At 47.4% G+C, this 25,689-nt stretch overlaps 1 protein-coding gene across 2 annotated transcripts in view; it reads left to right on the top strand.

The window, feature by feature from the left end:
* The window catches only part of pcnx1 (pecanex 1), a 41,495-nt gene that overhangs the window by 4,068 nt on the left and 11,738 nt on the right, over positions 1 to 25,689 (top strand). The window contains exons 2-18 of one of the 2 annotated variants that reach the window (XM_036541752.1): positions 1,586 to 1,800; positions 3,576 to 3,681; positions 5,147 to 5,183; positions 6,560 to 6,646; positions 6,782 to 8,518; positions 10,914 to 11,043; positions 14,474 to 14,667; positions 18,711 to 18,804; positions 18,935 to 18,992; positions 19,137 to 19,348; positions 20,039 to 20,192; positions 21,177 to 21,209; positions 23,517 to 23,688; positions 23,878 to 23,988; positions 24,627 to 24,718; positions 24,878 to 24,987; positions 25,500 to 25,605. In XM_036541752.1, coding sequence (XP_036397645.1) covers positions 1,586 to 1,800; positions 3,576 to 3,681; positions 5,147 to 5,183; positions 6,560 to 6,646; positions 6,782 to 8,518; positions 10,914 to 11,043; positions 14,474 to 14,667; positions 18,711 to 18,804; positions 18,935 to 18,992; positions 19,137 to 19,348; positions 20,039 to 20,192; positions 21,177 to 21,209; positions 23,517 to 23,688; positions 23,878 to 23,988; positions 24,627 to 24,718; positions 24,878 to 24,987; positions 25,500 to 25,605 — 3,648 coding nt within the window. Of the gene's footprint in view, positions 1 to 1,585; positions 1,801 to 3,575; positions 3,682 to 5,146; positions 5,184 to 6,559; positions 6,647 to 6,781; positions 8,519 to 10,913; positions 11,044 to 14,473; positions 14,668 to 18,710; positions 18,805 to 18,934; positions 18,993 to 19,121; positions 19,349 to 20,038; positions 20,193 to 21,176; positions 21,210 to 23,516; positions 23,689 to 23,877; positions 23,989 to 24,626; positions 24,719 to 24,877; positions 24,988 to 25,499; positions 25,606 to 25,689 lie in introns of both variants that reach the window. The other variant, XM_036541751.1, reaches the window with a different exon arrangement.

Genomic DNA, 25,689 nt, shown 5'->3' with positions numbered 1-25,689 from the left:
AAGATACAGATATTTAGCATGCTACACAGGATAACTAAAGCAAGGGTAAAAATGCAATCCTAAAGAAATGTAATTGAAAAAAGACGCTGCATTTTCATGTGCATCAGTTCAGAGCAGGCACTGTACAAACCCGCTGGCCTTTATATAATTTGGATGTGCTAATATTGGATGCCTATGATTAGATTGGCACATCCATATTAAGACTAGTGGATGTGTGGAGGGCCTGCTCTAAACTGGTGGCCATGAATAGTTTCCACATAGATTAGCTACTTCTGTGAGTTCTTTCTTTGCTTTTTTTCCCGTTATGGTGGAAATTGTCAGTTGTTACCTAAATAATCCTGTTAGTGGGAATAGTTCACCCTTAATCTGGTTGTCCAAAGGTCTTCATTAATGCTGTTGCTGCTGAAGTTTTGTTCTGTTTTTTGTCATAATGTAAGGTCAAGGGCCAAGACGTTAGCAAGTCATATATCATAGCATTACTTGCTTTTTATTCTTCGTTCTGTTGAAAAATGTGTCACACATAACATAAAAGCAGATAGCTTTATTGCATTACGTTATGGTTGAAGTGGATTGATGGGCTTGGAAGGCAGACGTGAAAAAATGGAAGCCCTGTGTGCAAAATTATGTAGATCACTGCAGCTCGTGCAGCATCCCAGCCTCTCGCCAGAACAGAACGGGGACGATGCTCGGCCTTTAATCCCTCGAGAGGGTCTGCATACAAGCAGCAGTGAATACTAAAAATTCAAGTGGGATGCTGTTCTGCGGTTCATACAAAAACACCTGATACACCCAGAATGCCTTTTTTCCTTTTACGTCTTTTTGTCAGAGAGAGTTTATGTGAATGAGTAATGGAGCAATATGTTCATGTTTTTGTAAGGTAGTTTTTTTCTGTACAACATCCAACGGCTGTTGCCATCGCCTGCTCTAGAATGAGACCAAATTTGATTATCATTGCCATTGATTGTCATTACCATTTCGAAGAAGCCTTTATTGAGTATGTAACTTAATATAAGTATGAGTCAGTGTGTCTGAGGCTGAAGGTTTACAGCTGTTTGCGTGTTCAGTGGAAACATCAATCTCAGCTGTTTGATCCATATGAGACTGCAGTTTCTAAACCCAAATTTAAAAAGGCTACAAAACCTTTATAAGTAGATTTCTGTGTCTGTAAGTGTGGTCTTATGGTGTCTGTTGATTGCACATGGTACAGGTTCAGTGCCATTGATCCAGGCTTGGGTTGTGGTTCAGTGATAAACTGTCATCTATTCCAAGGGCTGTGTTACTGTCTCTGCGGGCTGAATCAGGATTAGTCAGACACCGTGGGTCTTATTCAGAAAGAGCTACTGTCACCTTAGATCTACCACCTTTTTCTTCAAAACCCAGCAAAAGTAAAGACACAGATTTAAAGTGAAAGAGATTTAAGTCGAAGGCACTCTCGGTGTACTTCAAGGGGTTTTTTTCCCCCTCACAGCGCACGTCAGAGTTCCGTGTGTTAATATTCGGCTCGGCACCTGCGCTGCTGTTTGCCTGGTTTACCCCTCCTCTCTGGTCCTGCAGCATGTGTTTATGTGTTGCCCCCCCCCCGCAGGCCCTGCCCCCCACCATGGTCATTGTGGGGATCTACTGCGGGGTGATCGCTGCCATGTTCCTGCTGCTGAAGACCATCAACTACAGGCTGCATCATGCCCTGGACGAGGGCGAGGTGGTGGAGCACCGGGCGGCGGAGATGGGGGCCAGCAGAGCCGGCACTGAGGGAGCCAGCAACGGCAACGCCACCCGCCAAGAGGACAGCAACGGGCCAGGGTGAGGTCACAAGCTGGTTTAAAGCCTCCGCTCTGCCTGTCCTGCATTTTTGAAGGAACCCTTTCTTTCATTAGGAGTGTTTGGACTGATCAGGCACTGACTGGTCCACTGCTGTCCTTGTCTGCATTAATCAGGGCAGGATCGCGAGGGCACTGTTTTGTGCGTACAGAGGTCAAAGGTTAAAGTTCCATGTGCGACTTTGATTGAATCACTCTAGTGAAAATAAATCCAATCGTTTAGGGGCTATGGTGAAATACATACCCTATCTAAAAACGTCAGTGAGGCAGAGGTGTAATGCTATGTAATAATCTGTGTGTCTCAAGGCTGATGAAGTAGGCCAGCGCCAGCTTGGCTGCGGTGACCCACTCTGTCTGTTACAGAGGGCCCGAGAAGGGAGTCGCATCCATTCACTTAAATATGCATTTGAGCCCAGCCATTATTGTAGCAGCCCCTAAAGTGACTCACTCTCACATTCCAAAGGGAACGCCGGGCAGGAGACTGAAAACCATTGAAAAACGAGTGAAACTGTCGAGACATAACCACAGGGGCAGCGTCGATCCGCAGCCCACACATCTGGGATAACATTCCTGTTCGTCTGGGTATTTATTGGGCTAGACGGTTCCAATTAGCAGGGCTCTCCCCTCCCTCACCCTCTGTCCCAGTTCTGAACATGAGCCATGGGGACCTGTGTTCGCTGGGTCTCTGTTCCAGATTCTGCCCTGATGGTTTTTTTTGTAGTGGTCTGAGCCGCTGTAACACTGAGACCTGCATACATCACAGTTTGAGGTAGCTTGAGGAGAACATTAATGCTCAAGTTGGAAAAAGAAAATCTTTGGTGTTAATTGAGTCCTCTCCCGATTATTGATGAAACCTCATACATGCAGTGCAATTTTAGCTTCCATAATACCCCTTGCAAGTCTGCTGTGAGTCTGTCGCAGTCATTGTTGAAATCTGATCCATGCTCACTGAAATTGTACATCAGCTTATTGGTGTGGAATTTGAAATGTGTCAGGTGCTCATAAGCACCTACAAGCTGTGATCCAATTTTGGGCAAGTCATAATATTTGTTGCCAGAACCACATTCAGTGTCGGGTTTTACAAGCTGAGCTTACAACAAGGAACACCCACAACACCAACAACCAAAGAAAAATGAGCACCCAACAACATACAGCTGTCCTGGCTGGGCATGCTGTTTCCTGTAGCACTACTGCAATAAGAAGTAGAGAGACAGCTGTAGATAAAGAGAGTCACACTGGTAGCAGGATGCAAGCACCAAGGCAAAACACATACCGGACAGGTGCGAATGGTGAGGAGCTCAAGAGTGTGGGTCAGCGCATGAGCGTTTATGTGACCCATCTGCAGAAATCATGTTACCATGACAAGGAACAGGAGCACAGCGCAGCTGAGAGCTTTGGTAGAAATGGTTGGTGATTTTGTATGTTCAGACACATTTCATAATATGCGTTCTAGTTATTGTAGCTGAATCCTCAGGTGGTGACACCCTGCATCATATGCTAGCCCACGCTCCAACAATTCCACAGTAGCCATTTTTGTGTGTGATGGGTGTGCTCCCTTTTGATGTCTAATATTGTTCAAGGCTGCAAACAACTCAAGTCCGAACAAACAGGGAAAGGGTTATGTTTTGCTAACTCGTGATCGGTATTAGCAGTGCCAGAGTCCCTCCTGTGATGCCCACGTACATCTGGATTTGGAATTGTGAGATGCTGTTGCCAGGTAACTGACTAGCTTGCTTCTGTATCGTGTGCTGCCTTTAGGGATCCCGGAGGGGGCATCGAGATGGCGGACTTCATTCGGGAGGAGACCCCACCAGTGGATTGTAGCTCCAGGAACTCTTACGCTGCAATGGACTCCAGCCACCAGGTCAGGTTCATAAGATGGGACTTGTGCCTTCCGCCTGAGTTATCATTTGGAGAATATGTCAGGTGCTATTTGGTATACTTGAGGGCAGCAGGTGCCGTAGTTTTAAGTCCATTCTCAGTCTGAATGACCTGACTGCAGTTTGCATATTGGACAAATGAGGTTGCATCCCAGATATAAGGTAATCGGAATCAGAGCGCCGATTAGGCTGATACAACTGATCCATTATTGTCGTGATTGATTTATTTCTGAGCGCTTTATTACAACGTACAGCTTGTCCCTGAGCCACTGCCGGATATTGAGTGCTCCCCATTACAGTGCACAGCAGCACCGGTGCTGTAAAGTTCTTGGAGGAGAAAAGAGAGGGGAGAAGATGTCAGCTGAAATGAAAGTGTGTAATAAATGAATGAATAACAAGCCTGCAGGGGCTCCCTGGAGTAGTTATATAAAGCCCATCTCCCTGCTTACACCCCAGCCTCAGAGACCTGATGAAATATTCAGGTTCTCTGTGTTTCAGGGGTGAGCAAAAGGGCCCCTTACACCATGTTTTAGGACCAAGCCACAGGGCCCAGCTTACTAGCTGCATTCCCGCTTCCCAGACTGACCTAATCACTTAAAGGCAGGACCATGCCAAACTACCAGCCCTGTGCCAAAGTTTGGGGACAATACCTCCCTTGGCATGCCACTGTCAGTCCAAAATGAGCGCTTTACCAGATCCCACCCAGATCCACAACCCTTAGGAGAAAGCGCATCTGGAAAGCAGATACTAGCTAGCTAATTTATAACTGGGTATTGCACCTAGCGACCTAGCTAAGTGTACAGTATGGGTCATTAGCAAATGCTTCACTGATTGCTAATTATGCAGGTAGCTGCATCTTTTCCTGTCCTCCACTTCACTTTTTTGTGACACCAGTTCATTTTTTAAGTAGTATGAGTGAAAACCGTATTCATTAGGCACACTGGAAATTAGCTTGGAACTAGGGCAAAAAAGTATTTTTTGCACATCAATAGTCCATGACCAGATTTGCCAGATTTTCAGAGAAATTGGGCAATGGTGTCAAGAGTTACACAATGAAGAAAAGCAGAATAAATCAGGACTAAAACAATAGGTCCAAAATCGGTCCCATACTCTCAAAACAGGACCAAAGCTCATTGTTTGGGGGAAAGAGGACATTTTTCAGTCAGGTGTCAGTTAATTCCAGGTTAGGGGCATTTTGCAGCAGCGACTTTCAGTGTAATTTTCCTCAAAGCCGAAGTGCTCATTATGAGTCTAGAGTTATCATTTATACATGGTGGTAGAATTTCAGCCATTAAAGATTTAAATAATAGTCCAAAGGTAAATGCTCAGTGGTGCTGTCTTGTGAGCTAAAAGATTCAGACTTCTCTGTTGGCTCATTTTGGGCCACAAAGGGGAGATGTTTGGTTAAAATGTCGCCCTGACATTCCTCTTCTTTACCTTGTTAATCAGATTGCGTCCACTCATGGAGGTGCAAGCTCAGCCAAAGGTAAGCGCTTTAGGGTCTGGCACTTTGTGTGAGGTCCTTTACCTTTCCGCCCCGCTTATTTGCCATCTCCCTTCCCTCTTCCAGTCCCGCCCGGCTCTCCTTGCATGTGCCTCCACCTCTCCTGTAACACTGTCCATTGTGGTCGAGGCATGCAGGATGCGGCCTGACTCAGCATTCCTGTGACCTACGGCCTGACGAGATATGAGCAGCTTTGACAGCAGCAGTTCTGTGGGTTCATTGAACCAGGCAATCTGCATAAAAATGTATATAATAAAGTGTGTGTCACGTCTGGAGCCATTCACAGTTGGAAAAATACCCCCACATCCGCATTTGTGGTTTCTGCTCAGAATTACTGGTAGTGTTATCCAATCTATTATTGACAGAAGTTATGCGTTAAGGGTGCATGATATATTGTCATTCAAGCAAATTAAGCGCCCTCCAATTTTAAAATGTGGAGATATCATTGTGAAATATCAGGCGTAGCACAGTGAAGTAATCATTACAACTCGCTGAATCCCATTTGACAAAAACGGTATCTGAGCCATCAGTCATACTGGCAAGGTTTCAACCTTGCCTTAAATGCTTCATCTTCACCTGTGACAGCAAGCTAGCAGAGAGGAGAGATAATGAACTTTCTTTCAGTCACACTACCGATACATTGTTCAGTATGTTGGGAGTTAGCCTGACCTATCAATAATTCAGGATAATGCTGCACTAATTAGCTAACTGGCACTCAACCCAGGAAGGGACAAACAAGGAATGATGACCCTAATGGGGATTGTCTTGAAATTGGGCTTCTCTGTGTCTGTTCCTGTGATGCCGTGTGTTCCTGTCCGTTGTTTTCTCACCCTGAGATCAGGGGAAGAACGCTAAGAGAGAGCAGAGGCAATTTTCCTGTGACTGTTCAAGATCTTATTCTTTTTTTTTGCAGTCCACCTAAGGCAGGTCTCTGCTTATTTATGAAAGAGCCAGGGCTGCAGTGATGTGAGCCCTAGGGTGTGTGGTTGGAATGTGAGTCATGTAGAGTGAGGGAGACTGATGACCATCCTGCTCGCTGCACATTGAGCTGGATGGATTAATTGGGTATGGTATAGTTGTGGTCATTTTTAGAAAGGTCTCCATTGCTGGCGTATGAGTGAATCATGCTGAAGAGAGGGCTGTCAGTGGGGAACGTCCGCTGATTTCTTCACCGCTCCTCTCCTTTTGTGATCTTCCACCGGTCAAAATATTTCTAGACCAGGGCTGAGATGGCCTGGCTGTTTTTCCTCTCAAACCTGTCATGCAGTCTGGGCTCCAGAGAGCGAAAGAGAGACAGAAAGGATGAATAAATGATGAAATCTGCAGTCATTTCCTTGTCTCTCCCTGTCTGTTAGCAGGAGGAGATGTAGGGAAGACCTCAGACGACATCAGCTTGAGTCTGGCGCAGAGCTGCAGCCTGTGCAAAGATGGCAGCCAGGACCAAGGTGAGAGTCTTCGGAAGGTGTCTCAGGACGGGCCAAACAGTAGACCGTAGTCCTTACACTGTGTTTTGCTGTATCTCCTAGTGCGTAGCTTTTCATGTTGTCCTTCCCTCTCTGTTTTGTCCCACTTTTCCCTAGACCTGATGTCTGACCCAAAGATGTACTGCCTCGTCTCCAACGACTCCTTCGCCTCCATGCAGCCCTCCACGTCTCTGGGTCCTGCAGAGCTGGCCAGAGACCCTGTGGACCCCTGCGGTCCCACGTCTCACCAGCTAAATCAATCGCTGTCCTCCACCGCCGACACAGAGTCTGGCTCCCTCGTCCCGCTGCACTCCCAGTCCTTCCGAAAAGAGTCTCGCCCGAGGGGGCTGCCACGCACCTCCAGCTCGGCCGGCTCTGCGTTCCCCGACCCCTCTTTGCCGGACTTCAGCCTGTACCCCCCACCCCGGCGGGGGGGGCTGGACCCTGTCTGCGAGCTGGAGGCCGCCAGGCCCGCCCGAGCCGCGGCCGGAGAGGGCGAGGGGGCGGGGGGCAGCGAGGGGGGCACCGGGCCCTCCCAGCCGGACCAGGCAGTTGCCTCTACCTCGGGGGCCGAGTGCTGCCGACACCAGGACTCGCACAGGCTGGCTAGCTCCGCCTCGCGGGAGGCAGGGGAGGGCAGCTCGGGGCTGTACCAGGCCGATCAGGGCGGGGGGCGGGGCACGGGGGGCAAGTCCCTGCGGGGGGAGCGCAGTGCGGACAGCCTGCGCAGCCTGAGCACACGCAGCAGCGGCTCCACCGAGAGCTACTGCAGCGGCACCGACCGTGACACCAACAGCACCGTCAGCAGCTTCCACAGCGAGCAGACCAGCTCCACGCATGTGGAGAGCCTCCTGTCGCTGTCGGGGGACGAGCGGGGGCGGGAGCGCGGGGACGCCAGCCTCTCCGCCCCCACCGACAGCAGGACTCCCAGGGAGGGCCCCAGCCCCAGCCTCCCCAGCCACAGCGGCAGCTCGCGGGGGCTCAGCAGCCTGCCGTCCGGGGAGGCCAACAAGAACCCGCATGCCAACGAGCTGACGGCCAAACAGCCGCCGGCCGCCGCGGCGCCCACGCTCCTGGAGCCCGCCGAGCCCTGCGGCTGCGCGGACGACCCCGCCTCCAGGTCTGGTGCCGAGGGCTCGGCCCGGCCGGCGAGCCGGGATCAGGAGCGGGACAAGGAGGACGTGCGGCCCAAGTCGGCCAATCTGATCCACCGGACCTCCTCGTCGGCGGGGCGCAGCGGGCGGCGGCGGGCTGGGAAGAAGCGCGCCAGCAGCTTCGACGCCAGCCGCCACCGTGACTACATGTCGCTGCGGGGCATGGCCAAGCCGCGCAGCGCGGTGTTCGCGGGGGAGGAGGACTCCAGCGACCAGAGCGAGCTGAGTTGCGCCTCCAGCCTGCACTCCACACACCACTTCAGCACGGACAGCTCCTCCAGCACCACCTCACACTCCTGCCACTCCCCCGAGGGCCGCTATGGCGCTCTCAAGGCCAAACACGCCGCCGCCGCTGCCTCGGGGAAGGGCGCCGTGGCCTCAGAGGGAGGGGGCGGGGGCAAGCGTCGCTCCTCCCGCCGCACGCCCAGCACGGGCAGCGCCAAGACTCACGCCCGCGTCCTGAGCCTGGACAGCGGCACCGCCGCCTGCCTTAACGACCCCAACCGCCTTGGAGCCCCCGCCGGGCCCCGCCCCCTCACCACCTCCAAGTCTGACCTGGAGGCCAAGGAGGGCGAGGTTTTGGACGCCGTGTCCCTGCTGGGACGGGCCTCACAGCTGGAGTCGGTCACGCGCTCCAGGAACAGCCTTCCCAGCCAGGCCGCCTTCTCCGAGTCCCAGGACGCTGCTGGCTCCTCCCGGGGTGAGTTACTGAACCGCCTGCAGGCTTGTGACAGAGCTGGGCTTATCACACTGCCCTGGGCAGCAAGATATTCCCCTCAGCTCATATTCCCATGAACTTTTCCTAAGTCGCTGAGATTGTTGCAACACCCTGGGTTTTAATAGAGTTTAATATAGCTTCTACATAGTTCAATGTAAACCTCTCAGAGCAACTTGTTTAGAAAGAAGGGAAAGCGGAGAACACCATTTACGTGACCTTTATGAGTTCATGTAAGCGATTTCCGCAGTTGAGATCCCGCTCTGCTTTGAAGCTAAAGCTCTTGCTGACTTGGATGCAGACTGTGCCAAAGACCACAGTGCACTACCACAGGAAAAGCAGCAGCTTTGTTTAACTACTTTATAATCTGCTACAGCGATTTGAGAAACCGCATATTTGTGTCCGGAGAATAAAGACATTGACTGCTGATCATTAATATGAGCAACACCAAGACGTGGTAAAGTTCGCGTATCTCAGTGAAATTGACCTGGCAAGTTATTGTTCACATGTCTGGGCTGCTGAGTGAAACCTGAAGCTGATAAGAGTATTGTTTTTCTCGTGTGTTTAGGAGCTTTCATTATGGATGAGGTCTTGCAGCCCCTGTGCATCACCCTGTATAACAGCTTTGGGTCAGGGCTCTCCAGACACTGTTTCACCAGAGGCTTCAAACGCTAAACCTGAAAAATGTACCTGCTTCTGAATGGAATAGCTCTCGATGTTTTGGAAACACATTAAAACTAATAATGGTTTAGGCACTCATCTGCAGCTTTCAGCAGTCTCAGCAAGTGCAAGCCCTCTGTTTAAACAGAATGATAAAACAAACATACCCACCTCTCCCTCAGGACTGATTAAGCAAGTTTCAGAGTACTGTGATTCATATTCTCAGCAGATTCAACCCATTATTGTAAAAAATAAAACGAAACTCATTTGACGTCCTCTACGAGTCTTTTCAGTGAATATGATCACTATCGGTATGTTACATAAATGAGTGCAGTACAGAAATACAAGAAAAAATGTGTAATCCAGTAAACTAGCTCCTTCTATCGAGGGAATTCCTTGTCTTGTAATTACCGTAATGGCAGGATAGTCATTCTCAGGTGTTCCGTTTCCGCCTGTGTCAACGCTAGTCACCGCGAAGGCACCTGCCTGGATGTGTGTTTGCTTTCAGCAGTGTGTGGGAGTTTCGCGCCAGGTGAGATAGCATAACCGGAAAGGACTCCTGGGGTACGCTCATTATGAGCAAGGAGGAGCAAGTGTTTGGCTTTTCCACCAGGAGCCCTGTAATGCGCCGAGCGCAGTTAGCAGAGCGATGAGATCATGTTCTTTTCAGTAAATATGCAGTAATTGCTTGGCTTTTGCCCCTTTGTTTTTACTATCCGAGTAGGTCTTGTTTTCGCCGTGGGCATGCACAGTAATTAGCTTTTGCGGCGTGGTTATTCTGTGTGATTCATTGTGACTTCCTGACTCTCCCTGGCCCTTTCTAAGTGGATCAGGTGCCAGGCAGCGTTGGCACAGCTGTCCATTTGCACGCAGGAAGTGTTGAACAGCATGTTGCTAACTGTTCTGAGAAGTCAGAGGAACTTAGGATATGCCTTGTTGTCCTCTGGTGGAGAACGGGTTATGCAACACCATGGTTTCCGAAATGACCACTTCTTGAGTTGTATTCTGAGAGCTTGGTAAAAGAATAAAAATAAAACTTCAAAATCGAATGCATATTATCGTGAGTGTGGCACTAAACCAGAAGACAGATGAGTTGTCAGTTGTCACCACTGGACAAGTCTCTCTGTATCTCGACAAGGTTTTAGTTTAAGTGGTGTATTGATCAGACGGACTCAGTCAAGCAATGTAGCGGGCTCAGGAGGGGATCAGAGTCAAGATTAAGGCAGGGTGAAAGTCTGGCATAGGCTTGTCTCTCATCCCGACAATAAACTTTAGCCATCTGTACCTTATGTAATGCTGTTGTTATGCTTGGATTGAAGATTTGGGAGTGGGTTGATTCTTGGGGTACAAAATTATGCTCCTCTCTCAAGAGTCATTGGGTACCATTAGTTGTTGGGTGTGTTTATCTGGTAATGTTGCCCAGAACTTTACCATATAGGAGATTTTGCTTTGCGTACTATCTGGAGATAAAAGGGGAAAGGTGTTGGACTTTGGCCATGTTAGCCATTACTTCTGTCTTTTAACAGAGAACTTTTCATTTTACCACTCCCTTGGTAGTAAGTAGATAAGACAGTCAGCTTGTCATTACTCTGTCTGTAAAGCTGAATTGCTTAGACATGTGGCCTCCTGCTGATGAGTTTGTGAAGCTAACCTCAGGCCTGTAAAGCGCAGCGGTTTTGGAAGTGCCGCCTCCCATGACCCGTCTCTCTTGCTACGGCAGCCCCGGGGAGCGAGGAGACGGTCACGTTTCGCCGTGAGCGCAGCACGTTCCGCAGGCAGGCAGTGCGGCGGCGGCACAACGCGGGGAGTAACCCCACGCCCCCCGCCTCCCTCATCGGATCGCCTCTCAGGTACGCCTCGCGCGGGACGGGGGTTACGGGGTTGGATGTGGTCGTCACATGCATGCACGCTGGCTGCCACCCTCCCCCTCTCTCCATTATCCCTCATTGCTCTCGCCCATCCCACGGCTGACACCAGTGTGTCTGCTCCTGCTGGTGGAAGAGATTTAAGTCACAGTCGTATCTGATGCATGGGTTGCCCTGTCCTGCATGACATTTTTGCATGAAATTCTTCTGGAATTATCTTTATTTGCCATTCCTTTGGGAGTTTGAGGTTATGTTTTTCAAATGATATGTTCTTTGTGTCAAGTATTTGCTTCAAATGAAATCTGATCCCAGTCTATATTTATAGTATTTCAGGAACAGAGAGTGCAGACAGCTAGTATAGCCACACTGTCTCCACCATATCAGCTAAATCCATGTGGCCTCTTGAGCTTTCACACCTCAAAATGCAAAAATTTCCATTAAAAAAAATCTCAAAATGTGAAGGCATGTTAAATACCCAAAAACTTTCTCCATGAAGTTCTCTTATGTCCTTCTCAGGAGCACTTAAGGGCATAGCACAAGCAATGGGATCAGTCGCCTTGAAAATCTTTCTTTAATTGGAGCTCCGTTCCCAGATTGACTTCCTGTTGAGTGATGACAGCCTCACTGGGCTGCGGTGAGGAATTACAGAGAATGCAGTCTGCATTACAAGCTTTAATTTATAACGCCACCTTCCTGGACAATTGATTTCCCATACAAGTTGTTCCTGAAAGAGAACAAATCGAACCACCGTGCCGCGTTGCAGTATGTTCCCTACTGTCCTGACTGCTCTAGGTCACCAATTTAGGGGCACACCTGGTTGGTTACATGTAAGACTAAATTGCCTCCAGCGCTTTGAGCTTAGCATCTGAGCAAAGGGCCAGCACGTAGCACTGACTCCCTGTAGGAACAGCCTTAAAGTTTGTTCTGTTATTATTCAGCATTTGTTTCACTGATGTTATCATTTGCTTGGCAGACATTTTTGCCTAGGATGGCTTATTAATGCTAAACAATGAGCGCAACAGTGTAAACTTAATATTTAGATTATAACGTTATGAATCATAGCTCATACATGTTCAATCTTAGTCAAAGCCCGACACATTAAGACCAAATTGAAGTTGCGAAAGACTGCATTTCACTCTTTTGTCATACTTCCCTCTCATTCCTTCTCCTGCTGCTGTTTTCTAACCTGATACCCTCATTCAGATCATTTCCCTCCCCTTGGGTGTGCCGAAGGTCTTTCATGCAGTTGAGACCTGATATGCTCTAATTTTGGAGTTTCCCATCTAAGATCTTTTTCTTTGAGATTTTTTTTAATAGAAATGACTTTCTGTGACACAGAAAGAGAGCAATATGCCAGTCATTCACTGTGAAGTGTCTGAATCGTTACGTAGACCTGAACTCTTATAATACACTCAGGGAACTGAATTGATTGCACTGCAAAGACTGGTACACAGTCATATTTTAATTTGCAGATATAGCCTGAAACCTGTAAACGTACATCTCTTATGGGCAGTATGGCCACACTGCTTAAGTGGGTCACATGCTGGTTGTGCCAACCCAAAAGTACACATACAGATGGCTTGGTACAGTAAATTGATATGTCATGCCAGCATGCAGCAGGATGAAAACAATACATTTATTATACCCAATCTAATGTACAGACCCACTGACCTAAAACTATAAACTGGGTTGGCAGTTTTTCATAATGATCCCAAGGAATCACGCTGCTCTTACAGTAAAGCTGTGCTTGCCTGGAGAAAGTGGATATGCAGCACTGCATGTTTCCTGTACCAGATACCGCAATGGTCTGAGGACCCTTACACACCTGGGAGGACCTTGCATGGGCTGTAGCTGGTGCAGAGACCACGTCTCTGCTGCCCCCAATCCCCAGAAGGGTTGTCTCTGGTGTCCGGGATGATGTATGGTTGAGGCGGAAGATACAGAGACATCCACCTAATCACCAGCCTGCTCTTCCCGCACGCCTCCGATTTTTCCTGTAATTTACCATATCCCTGAGGACTCCTCCATCAGTCTCCGCCTGCTGTGGGCCTCGGAGCCACCCTGACCACCAGTGACCTCTGTCTCCCTGGAGACCTGTCTGACGGATCGTTCCCGAGACGAGCCCCCGAGTAAACAGCTTGCAGAGAGTCGTGCAGTTCGGTCTGCAGCACGTACCTCAGTGCTGCCACTGCAGTGTCTTTGTCCTTAAGCTTAACTGGAGGCCAGACTGAAGGGGGAAACCTCCCCACATTCACTATTTTATGGCATGATCACAGTTTTTGAAGCCTCAATTTCCCTTCAGTTTCCTTGGTTCTGTATCCAGCACTGTGAAACTGACTCACAACCCCCCCCCCCCCCCCCAAAAAAAAACCTGTTTTGCCAATTGTACTTCAGGTTCAGTGTCACCATGACAACGCAAGCATGACAAGGTGACTATTTTTGCACTACAAGTCCCATAGTGCACTGCAGTGTAGTGGGTGCTGATTAAAGGGTAGGTGCTACTCCATTGACGGCATCCTAACAGGGTGCCAAGAGCGGAGAGATGAGGAAACCCTGGCAGTCCTACTCACCCCTATCCCAAGAGGGGCCAAGTCATTATGGGCCACCAGTACGAGCTCCCTGTCATTGTCGGTAAATAATACCGCTGGTTTTGAACCTCAGCCTGACAGCTCAGTTTGTACTCAAGACGAGTTCCTTGCCAGCTGAGCCACTCAGAGAGTGCTGAATCTGAAAGACTGGCATGGATCAGTAAACATGTAAAATGAAGTCTCCTCATCTAAGCAATTGCCACCCCTCCCCCACTTTCCTGCAGTCATTCTTTCTCCGCTGTCCGCACACATGCTGAGCTGGAGTAAGTCATTCCATCACAACATAACTGTAAACTTCAGATTCTACATGTACATTATGGTCGATTCCATTGCCGAATCGATATAGTTCTGTATTTTTTTTTTTTTTTTTTAAAGAGAACAACCTTCCCATGCGTGACTTTTTGTGCTCACATTATGTCCCTTCATTTGAGTTTCATGGCAAATTCCTGTTCTCTCTGCACAGAAGATTGTTCAGCAGATGTTTTACACGGTGTTTCAGCTATACAGTGATTTAGGAGAGCTTTTGTCTTTTTGCCTCACTTGGTATGTCTTTCTGTTTATTTGCACTGTGAGATGTTCCCACTTGCGCAGTGTTCCCCCTCCCATGTCCTGTCCCCTGATGCTAACACCTCCTGTTTGTTTCAAACATTCTCTGTTTAGCCCCGTGCTGCGCACACACACAAACGCTGTGTATGTTTGCGTCTGTTCATTGTCCTCTCTCCCCCACTCCCCCGCTGCTCTCGCCTGCCCAACCCCCTCTTGTCTCTCATTTCTTTGTAACTGCTTCTTCCATGCCTCCCCCCCCCACCTCCCCCTTTCTCTGACAGTCTTCAGGAAGCTCTGAGCCAGGCCTCCCAGCCTTCTGCTTCCCAGGTCAAAGGGCAGCCGTCTCGAACCCCATCCCAGGTGACCGTGTTGAGTGCGAGTGCCTCCCTGCTGGCCAGGAACGGAAGTGCGCACCTGGAGGGTTCTCAGGACAAGGCCTCAACTGTGGGCACAGCCAGCCTGCAGGATGACTTTGGTACGAGAGAGGGATAGAGGGGTAGAGGGATAGGGAGAAAGGGAGCTGACATGGCCACTGTACAGTAGATTGTTGGCAGACTGCTAAAGAGGGGAGAGGGAAGTAACCAAACTAACAGCCCCATCACAATTTCCCCTTGGTAATAAGTTCAGTGCCATGCAACTGTCTATAACAGTTACAGGCAGAAACAGATCTTGCTGTTCCTCTGCATACTCTCCCAGATAGGCTTTGTCTCATGTTCGGAAAAACTTCAGTCACTTTCACCCACGCAGACAGCACACACACATTCATTCTCAGATAGAGAACCCGGGTCACACAGATGCTTCAGGATATGCCATGTTTTCATCCCTTTCTCTAAAATGGCTTATCATCCAGAAACTATACTTCCTGTGGTTGATTAGTGCTCTATTTATTGTGGGCCAGAAAGTGGAATCTTTCCTTCAGAGTTGCATATGTGTCACTATCGCTGTGTGTTATCACTTAGCAGATTGTTATTAGCCAGATTGGCTCACAAAGCAACAGTACAGAAGTGTACCTGGTAAAGTCACAGGAACAATGGCACGTACAGGGCACAACAGACCCCACCTGAATATGTGTCGGCCCACCACAAGGATCTGTAGTACTTTCATTTTAAGGTAATTGAGCTCTGTACACCTTTTATTTGGTTTGATATTTCTCACTAAATCTTTTGTGAAGTTTAGGGGCAGTTGTAGCTTTGTGACATTGGCAGTGGGAAAGAGGGCAGGGGGGCTAAGGGGAGGGCGGAAGCTTCCTCGTCCCAGTTTTGCATTCTCAAAGTTTGTCTTCTGCTATAACGGAGTCCTCTGCTATAACAGAATGCTTTTTTATAACAAACATTTATTTCTTCTTGAACTGTGTAAATACAGTTTGCCATACATTTGTACTTGCCGTGTAGGTAACTTTTAAATGATGCTGTATTGTAACGTAGAAACACAGTATAGATAGTAAAACATGCAGTGTTAAATTGATTGGTATGGTTGGAGATTACAGTCATCCTTCATGGTCTGTGGAATGTCAAATTTTTCAAACCAATGATAACAATTCTAAAAGAAATTCAGAACCCTTGTTGGATTAGAGAAACCCACAACTGCTTCAGCTGCCATTTATTATTGTGTGCAATGCTTCGTATTCACACTAATCATTTACATATAATTCTGTGTGTTTACTGTGGTTGCAGGGTGTAGAAACTGTGGTCAGTGTGTAATTGATAGTACGTTTAAATGGTTACATCAGTGAATTCAACCCATGCTGCCTTGTGGTCACAGTGTGGAAACCAGAGGTACAAATCCTGCTTTCCACAATGAAGTGTGCTGCTAGTTTATGTTCGTATGTACTGCTCCTGGATGCATGTCCACTGTCAATGCAAAATGGGGGGGTTAAAGTTATGGGGAAGTAAGCTGCTTTTAGCTCAGTTGTTTACAGCTGGAAATACCTGGAACAGTGACGCTCATCTCCCTACTGCCCTCTGGTGACCGCTCTGTGGTGTTGCGCAATGGCCGTTTTGACATTACGAACCTGTGTAGCGGCGTGTAAGATGAGAAGCCATTGTTTTGCTTTGTGAGAACAAAACTGCATAAAACCATCCCTGCCGTGTGTGTGTGCGCAGCCAGCTCAGTGACGCCGCCCAGCAGAGCGCTCACCGCAGCCAGTTCCGCTGCGCAGTGTTTGTGACCTCAGCATGTGAGGCTGCAGCTAGTCAGACCCTGTCAGAATGTAGCAGTGCCTCGCAGACACTCATACGTAAACACAGAAGCGCAGCAGAAGCAGGCCCGGTGGTGCACGGCAGGCAAGTGTTTGTGGCTGAATAACGCTAGGTGGATGCTGCGGGCTTTTGTTCTCCCTGCAGTGTGATTAGAAACATGCCCCATCCAGTGGCAGCTCTTGCACACGTGGATGGTATTTCTTTGACCTCGGTGTGTCATCTGTTTTGATGGAGGGGTTTTTATTCCCTGTGGGAGGAACCCTTCCAGACACACCGTCACGACAAAGAAGGCTTGTTCTAACCCACACACCCGCATGCCCTTGTCTCTCTATCGCTGCATGCAGTGGTTGGAACAAAAACAAAAACACCCAGCTTCCCCATTCCACAGAATCCCCAAAAACATATCTACTTCAGGTCAGCCCAGTTTTTGGTGCGTCTTTTCGGAAACTTCCATGTGAATGTAACAGTAAAGCTGGCTGGATAGAACTGGTGAATCTGGGTTAGTGTAGACTCCCTTTATGCAATATGTCTGTGCTTCACCTTTGTGTTGAAGTGCCTCTATTTCTATAGAACAAGGGATGTGGGGTGTGTAAATGCAGAAGAAATTGGTTGTGTAAAGGCAGAATATGTGTCTGGTGTGGTACTGAATGGGACCGTCACACATATCACTGATAACACTTTATGGGTGAAACTTGATTCAGGAGCCATGTCTGATATATGACAAAATGTGAATGTTAATGACATGTTGGATCATCCAGTCTCTGTCCAGACAATAAGTCATTCTACATTTTGTTCATATTTAGTAAAAATTGACAGAATGCATACTGACCCATAGCATCCCAGAGGTGCGGTGGTGGGTTCATTTTGGTGAGGGCGGTGGCCAGTCCATTACATGGATTCCTTTCCCTGCACTGATTGGCCATGTGTTGCCATACTTACGTGTAAGGGCATGATTTAGTGCGAAGTCAGACATGGGGGTGAGGACAGTTATAGTCTGTAGATTTGCAGTCTTAGAGCCACTAGTTTTTACTAACTGATCTCCATCTATTTTTCTGCCCATCCTACTCCTACATCTGAAGCGATCCACTTGCCTGAAGCAAAGGTGGTGGTACCTCTCCCCAAATCTGCAACACGCTCTTTCCCTCCCATCATACCAAAACTCACTGTCGAACACAACTCTTCACCAGTTTGTGTTTGGCCAGTTCCTGTTGGATTGTCTGTTTGCCATGGCATGGCATTGGCCAACAGAATGGACAGTTGCACCAAAACAAGTTCAACTCTACACTGCTTTGTGTTTAGCCAGTTTACCATGCCGTGGCACGGTATATGCCGGTTGATCGGCACATGATTTGCATGTGAATCTTGAAGACGCCTCCATATTATATATACGAAACTTGAGCAGTTCATATTTTTGCACTCAACAACATGGCATTGGTTTAGCTGTGAGTAGTGCAGGTTTTAGTGCTGTTTGTACCCACAGCCTCAGGTGCAGGAAATGTGAATCACACCGTGATCACATCCTCATTTACGCATATGAAAAGCATTTACTACATGTGTTGTTAGAAATCATTGAGTAACCAAGATGAGTTTCTCCAGTTTGCTTAATTGATTGTTCGTGAATGAAGCAAATAAAATTATTTGTACGTATACTTTTATGAAAGGATACGTCTCAGAAGAAGCTAAAGTTTTTAGGTGTGGTTATAATGCAGTGGATTATTTTACATGTGCTCACATGACTGCTGATAATTTTATTTTGTAACCTTAGGCATATCATTTTTCCTCACAGGCCATTTCTGTTCCTACTCACATAATTTTCCAGTTTTGGGCCTCCTTAACTTTAGGCTGGTTCTTCTGGTTTTCTGATAAGCTCAGGAATTTCCCTTGAAAACACATGGGTCATGTGCCGGATTAGTCTGTTAAATCATTGTGAACCACAGTTTGTTTTAATGAATTTTGCCCAGTAAGTGTTGTGAGCTAAAGCTTAAGAATATAAACATGAGACAAAGAGTTACAAAGAATGTCATTTTAATTTTCTGGACACAGACATTTTGTGCAGAAATCGTGTAGGAATGTAACTGAATGAACTAGCAGTCAGTGGCATAACTTGAGACATTTTGGTGGACTGCCTGTCAAAATGCTCCATTACAATGACTGTGAATCTGAATTTACTGTTCATTTCTGGTGAAAATTTCTAATGTAAATCTTAGAAGTTAACTTTGCATGGATTCAGATGTTTTTTACCTATAATGTTGCTCCCATACTTGGTTGTCCATAATGCCGGTCCCTGTGTGCTGAGTTGTCGCTTGGTTGTGATTTTTAGGGAAGCTCACACCCCCCCTGTACGAGGCTGGGGGCTGCGACATGTCCCTGGTCAACTTCGAGTCTGCAACCAGACGGGCCTCCAACAACATGTGGTGAGTGGGGTCAGAACATCATTCTCAGAACTCAGAACATTCAGCAGTCTCTACAAGCAGACAGAGGTTGAGAATTCATCCTGTAGTTATGATTTTATGTTTTATATTTGCTTTTTCTTTCCTTCTGCAGGGATACAGACTCCCACCTTTCCAGTTCTACCTCAGTTCGCTTTTATCCTCATGACCTGGTGAGTACTCTGCCAATGTGCGTGCGTGTGCGTGCGTGCGTGTGTGTTTGTTTGTTTGTTTGAGAGGGAGATGAGGAGGGAGACAGTGAGAGAGAGTGGCTAGCAGGCAGGGTTTTGATTCTGGGGCAGCTCTCCCTCCCTCAGATTCGTCTAAACCGCCTCCTGACTATGGACCCAGAGCTGCTGGAGCAGCAGGATGGAGATCTGAGTCCCGAGCTGCAGGACGCCCCACTGGGGCCTGAGGACCCTGCGTCCGCAGCACACAAGGCCAAGCAGTACTACCGCTTCTGGCTGCTGCCCTACCTGTGGGTGGGCCTGCACTTCGACCGCCTCACACTGCTGGCTCTCTTCGACAGGTAAGAACCTGCCCCACACAACCTCTGAGGGTGAAGGAGAGGCAGGGACCTGCAAGGTTTCCAGATTCTCTGTAAAACTGTCATATACTATTGTGGTACTCACCTTACCAGCAGCCAGTATTTGAATTGAAGAATCCGTCTCCATTGCCATTGCACCATTGCTTCCTTCATTTCCCCCAAATAGACTGACTTCTGAGCCAAAGAAATACAACTGTTTTTTGGATTCTCAAACGACAGAATGTCTGATCCACTCAACAGGCAAGGAGACCTACAAAACAGTTGCACAACCAGTTTCTTTGACTGTGACATTTGGCTATTAATGTGGCAAGAAGCAAATTTTTCACACAAGTCCTGAGGTTTACCAGATTGATTGCAGTAAAAAGTACCCTTTTCCCAACTAAACCACTCAAGATGTATAGTAATATCAAATCTGAATCCGAAAGAAATTTAGATATACCAAGTTACCCTTTAAGTTCTCCTTACCAAAAGGGTACATCCTCCATCCTTTTAAATAAAAACCTGTGGTTGAGTTGCAGACAAGAGTTGATGTCCTCAGTGATACCATAACCCTCACATGGGAAGTCCCCATGGCCACAGAACCTCGATACCTGAGAAAATGTCAGAGGAACAGAAAGTGCATCTAGGTCTCATGGGCCAGTGAGGGTGAAATGTGTAATTTGTCTTTGTCAGGAACCGAGATGTTATGGAGAACATGCTTGCTGTGGTGCTGGCTGTCCTGGTTGCCTTCCTCGGCTCAGTGCTGCTGGTCCATGGTTTCTTCACTGACATCTGGGTCTTTCAGTTCTGTCTGGTCATCGCCAGCTGTCAGTACTCGCTTCTGAAGGTCAGTTCATCCCTCACAGTCAAAGCACTTGTTTTATTCCAAATGGTTTCATCTTTTGTGGGATTATTCATTGAGAATAGACTGAATAGAAGAGTTAACAGAGAGCAAGGGGTAGGGAAGTAGCATGGTTTTGTAGGCAACATTGTGGTTTGAGGACAGAAAAAAACACCTCCTGCCTTTTGTGGGTGAGATATGAAAATCTCACCAAAAAAAAGCTGTTAAAAGTAGGGGGGGGAGAAGGTTCATGTTCATGCTATCAAGTCCTGATGACTGGAGGAGAAGAACAAATCCAGGGCTCCTCTGTGGTGCACAAGGCTGCATCCCAATCTGCATTTTTGCTCACTGTCCCTAAGCACTTCCCCACAAAATGGCCCAGAGTCACGTGGTTGAGGGTGTACCTGTCAAGAAAAAGGAACTGTCACTTTCCACCTGGTTGCCTACCTTCAGCCTTGTGTGCATACATGTATACTTTACACTGGTTGGGTATCCCAGCATTCTTTTCATCTGAGAACCTAGTGCTCATGTTTGAACGTTGTGGACATGTGGACATGATTTTTTTTAATATGTAGTGTTAAAACACTTTCAGATTTGTGTTTAGCTTTGTTAACATGGTTAGCATTGTGATTCCGGTTTTCAGTCTTGCCATTTCCATGGGTTGGTTTGTTGTTTATCTTTTATGCTTTTATGCTTGTTCTGTCAGGAACCAAGGTGTTGGAATAATGAAAGCTGAATGTGTCACAAATGCACTCAAAAATAACACCCTTACCCTCTGTCTTCAAGTATTGTACTTTGTGTGAAGTATGAACTAATTCATTAACACTCCCCTTGTTCACTTGTGGATTGAGACGCAGCCTGTGTGAATCACTATGGCTTTTCCTGTGGTACAGATGGAGAGACTAAGGTCACAGCTGCATCTCAGCTTATCTCTCACTTCCGTGAAAGCGAAGCTGATTTCTTCATTTCTGTTTGTTCTATTTGTTTCAGAGTGTTCAGCCAGACTCCTCTTCTCCTCGACACGTATGTATCCTGTGTCCCCTCTCCACATTTTTTCTTGGTTTTGAACATTTTTTTCTTCTCATACCGTAGGAAGGGGTAGGATGATATAAAAAGATGCCCTCAGACTACCTCAAACTGAAGCAACATCCTGGGGGATAACAAAATCATACAGTGCATTTTTCTGTTACTGGTTTGACTGGATGCGTGACCTGGATTGTTGTACAAAGGTTGCCTTCTCTCTCCCACTCATGGCTGTGTGGCTCACACAACACTGGCTGTGGGATCCATACTCACAATACATACAGCACACAATCTCCTGAGATTCGTCTTCCCGGCTCTGTCTTTTCTGAGCAGGGTTCTGCTGGAGCTTGGGAGGGGTTTCAGAGAGTAAATCTGGAAATCTGAGATTGTCATCTGCTGGAGAGGGCACAGTTGTTCAGTAATTCAAGGGAAATGATTCCTTGATGATGCAAAATATGGGTGTTTATGTATGTAGCATGTAAAATTAGCAATAACTTTAGCATTACTGCTCTTCAACATAAATTATTCTAGAAACAGGAAAGTTTATGGAACTTACACCTAAAATAATTTGTTTTCTCCCCTAATTAGATAAAAACTGAAATTTTAAGGGGGATGTGTTCTCATTTAAGAAATGTTATGAATTAAAATATATGTATTTACCTTTACATATATGTGGTTGGGAGAGACTTCACCCCAGGAGTGTCAGTGAATGAGGAAAGTCATGAACCCAGTCAGAGACAATCTGCAACAAACAATTTATTAAAACATATGTATATGGGAACAAGCAGATACAGCACTCTTGAGCAATAAAGGTGTGGACCACAAGTCTGCCTTACTGACTCCAGAGGAGTCCCTTTATTCCCTGAGTTACCCCCACCTTATCTTATGTTGACCAAGTGATGGCTCCAGGCCTTCATGGCCTTGGACCATTACGTTGGAGAATTACGTCTTTGTTTTATCCTGCACTTGCACAGCCATTTCGCTGGGGTCCTGTCAATTGACTGTTTATCTGGTCACGGTGACAGAGGAAAGGTAGAGGATTGAGGATTTATGTATATAAAGGAGATTAGACAAGAAGTGTGATTTAGGTACATATGTATTGAAAGGAAACAAAGGTTTGGGTAAATGATTAAAGGTACACCTAGTTTAAAATTAGTTTAAAGATAGTTTACTGGGCTTCGTCATCTTTATGAGATGAAAATGTCACACAGTGAAACTTTAACTCGGGCTTGTGAAGCATTTTCCTCTTCCGTAAGACAGCAGTCTATTTTCTTTTTCTTTTTGCAATTTTTCTTTCTTGCCAATCTTGTTTTAGATTGAAGCCTTTTCTTGTACATCGAAAATTTCCCTGTCTAACCACAGGACACTCATTAGAATATCAGTCACTGCAACTTTGTTGATTTCACAGGGCGGGGGAAATTACATTACTTTTGTGCACTGCATGACCACAACAGGCCAAAGCCTACATACTACTAACTGTCTGAAGCCTGTGTCTCTCAGATTCAGACATGGCCCTCCTCCATGCCTGGAAAGTGCTGCGTTTTCGACCGACCTCCCCTAAGCACAGTTTGAGCCGTGGTAGTTTGTTCTCTGTTCCGTCGGCACCCCCTTGTCTGCAGTTGCAGCAGACAATTCCAGACTTGCACCATGGTACAGGCCAGAGGAACCAGCTGTGATGGTGGCCGCTGCTGCAGAGCACTCTTTCTCTCCTGGCCCCTTTGCCATGTCTGTGGCCTGGAACAGTGTCTTTATTAATGTGTCCCCTGTCCTGCTGCAGGCGCAGGCTTTAAATAGCTGCCCAGATTTCCTCCTCTGCCTTTTTTTAGCTCGATTTGAAATATGCTTTTAGTGCAGCCGTCAGGTTTCTTTTTAAAGCGGCCCCCTGTCTCCTCTGTCCTTCCACACTGCAGCACATGGATGATCGTGCTGATGCAAACATTTATACACGGGAACGCATGCACACAGGCAGGCATGCGCATGCGCGCACACGCTCTCTACCTCACACACTCACGCGCGCGCACACACACACACACACACACACACACACACACACTCACACGCCCAATCGCTCACTTAGTAACAGAGATGAATTTAACTTCAGTAGTCTTGTGGTGTTTCATCAGTACAAGCGTTTTTAGCAAAACACTGTGTATTTGTGTATTATGTTGTTATCTCATGAGTTTATTTGTTCAGCGGCTTGAGTTTGACAGAAATCTGTTGCAACAGATTGTAAGCTGCCGCATCCTGTGTGTGTGCGCAAATATTCTGCCCCTGTCCCCAAAACCTCCCTCCTCTGTTCCCCTCTAGGGCCATAACCGGATCATTGCGTACAGCCGGCCAGTGTACTTCTGCCTGTGCTGTGGCCTGATCTGGATTCTGCACTACGGCAGCGAGAGGACCACTTCTGCCCGCTTCACCCTGTACGGCGTGGCTCTGACCAGCTCCCTGGTCCTGGCCTCAGCACGCGACCTAGTCATAGGTGAGATGTAGCTCGGTGCTGAGGGGAGCCCAGGCTAGTGAATGCAAATCTGTTTTGTTTGTTTCTCTTTCAACTAACAGAAAAGGGTTTCCGTGGTGAGAGAGTTTGCGTGCAGACAGTCATGTCTGTGTCACGCTCTGCCGGTTTGCGCGTCTGTGCCGCTGCGATAACTGCCGCCTCTCTCCGCAGTGTTCACCCTGTGTTTTCCCATCGTGTTCTTCGTGGGCCTCCTGCCGCAGGTGAACACGTTCGTCATGTACCTGTTTGAACAGCTGGACATCCACGTGTTCGGGGGGAACGGTGAGCGCTCCCTACGCCCTCGTGCCTGCTCTCCGGTCACATCTGGTGTGGTTTTTACTTTGAATTTGGCTCAAGCCCATTAAGCCGCCACTGGAACGGTCAATATAGGTCTCAGACCTCAATAAAATGGAAGGCTTTTAAACAAAGCGGACAGATTAGTTATTAAACTGTATGCGTTCCACAGAGGTTGATGTTCAGCAAAAATAAGGCAATAGAAAAGTACAGTGCGCTTGAATGGCAGCCAGTATAAGGAGAAGGAAGAGGAATAGGAAAAAATATTATAAAATAATAAAAAGGAAAAGGTCATGTGAAAAAGAGAAGTTTATTGAGAATAAGACAGTTTTTACTTGCTCTGTAGGGCTTCAAACTGAAAGACGGAATAGACTTGCAGCAGTATGAGTCACAATTAATAATTACCTCATAATGTTGAAAAGATGGCTTTGTTCTATTTCCTTATAAAATTCATTGGATACTGCACACGGATCTTGATCTTGATCAAAGCAACAAAACGCTACGTTGAATCTCACTTTGATACAGCCTGTCCAGCAGCTCTGTTGCCCCATTGAGAATTCCACAGCTCAGTTGCCTTGGCCCTGCCGCTCTGTTGAAACGGTGTCTCTCCTCTTCACCCCCCACAGCCTCCACCAGCCTGCCCTCCGCCCTCTACAGCGTCCTGCGCAGCATCATCACCGTAGCACTCCTCTATGGCCTCTGCTACGGGGCCCTGAAGGTGAGCCGCACCCTAGCCGTCAGCGTGGGCGGTACGGTGACAGATGGGAACTGTGAGTGATTGGTGCAGTAACCGGGAGGGAGGCATGCTTTGTGGCTGTGGGATTTCGACGATGCTGTAGTTCGCTGAATCCCGGCCGTGTCTGTTTCTGTGTGGCAGGAGTCGTGGGACGCTCAGCACATCCCGGTGCTGTTCTCTGTGTTCTGCGGCCTCCTGGTGGCCGTGTCCTACCATCTCAGCCGGCAGAGCAGTGACCCCTCCGTCCTCATGTGAGTGTGGGGGGAAAAGTCATCAGGACACGTGCACGCAGCCAGGCAGAACTAGAGCAGATAAACGCTGATTCGAGCACCATGATTGTCATGCATTTCCTAACCCCTTTCGGGTCAAACAGAGGGAAGAGTGTTAGTTGAAGAAAAACCGAGTATGGCTACTGTTTTTCAGCATGGCTGCCAATGTATAGACATGAATTTTGGTCCCCAACAAATTTTAGTTGGTAATGCAAAATCCGTAACTGAAAAGTGTGTGTGTGCAGTTTCTTTTTAGTATGTATTTGTGAAACTACCACAGAAAACCTTGTTAGTGAATGCATACCTTTTCTCTTTCATTTTGGCAGATTATGGTCTGTCAGTGTTTAAGTAGCAGTTAACGTTAAGGCATCTTTCTGCAAAGATGCATCTCAACAGCTCTTGCTTTGCAGCATAATTTCAGTGCGACTGCTCATAAATGTTAATGCAGACATGCTGATGGCTGATGTAAAAAAAACCCTGCTCTCCCTTCACAGCCAATTGGTGCAGTCTAAGATTTTCCCCAATGTGAAGGACAAAAACCCAGAGGACCCTCTCTCTGAAGTGCAGGACCCCCTGCCAGAGAAGCTGAGGAACTCTGTGGTGAGTCATGGCTAATCAACACACAATACTGTTCACACACCGATGTGCAGTGTGGCACAGATACTGGTAAACAGTGCAGCGGAA

This window comes from Megalops cyprinoides, chromosome 12 (assembly GCF_013368585.1).
Source record: "Megalops cyprinoides isolate fMegCyp1 chromosome 12, fMegCyp1.pri, whole genome shotgun sequence".
NCBI classification, from domain to species: Eukaryota; Metazoa; Chordata; class Actinopteri; order Elopiformes; family Megalopidae; genus Megalops; species Megalops cyprinoides.
Note: the sequence above shows the minus strand (reverse complement) of the source record. Positions and strands in the feature narration are given on the sequence as shown.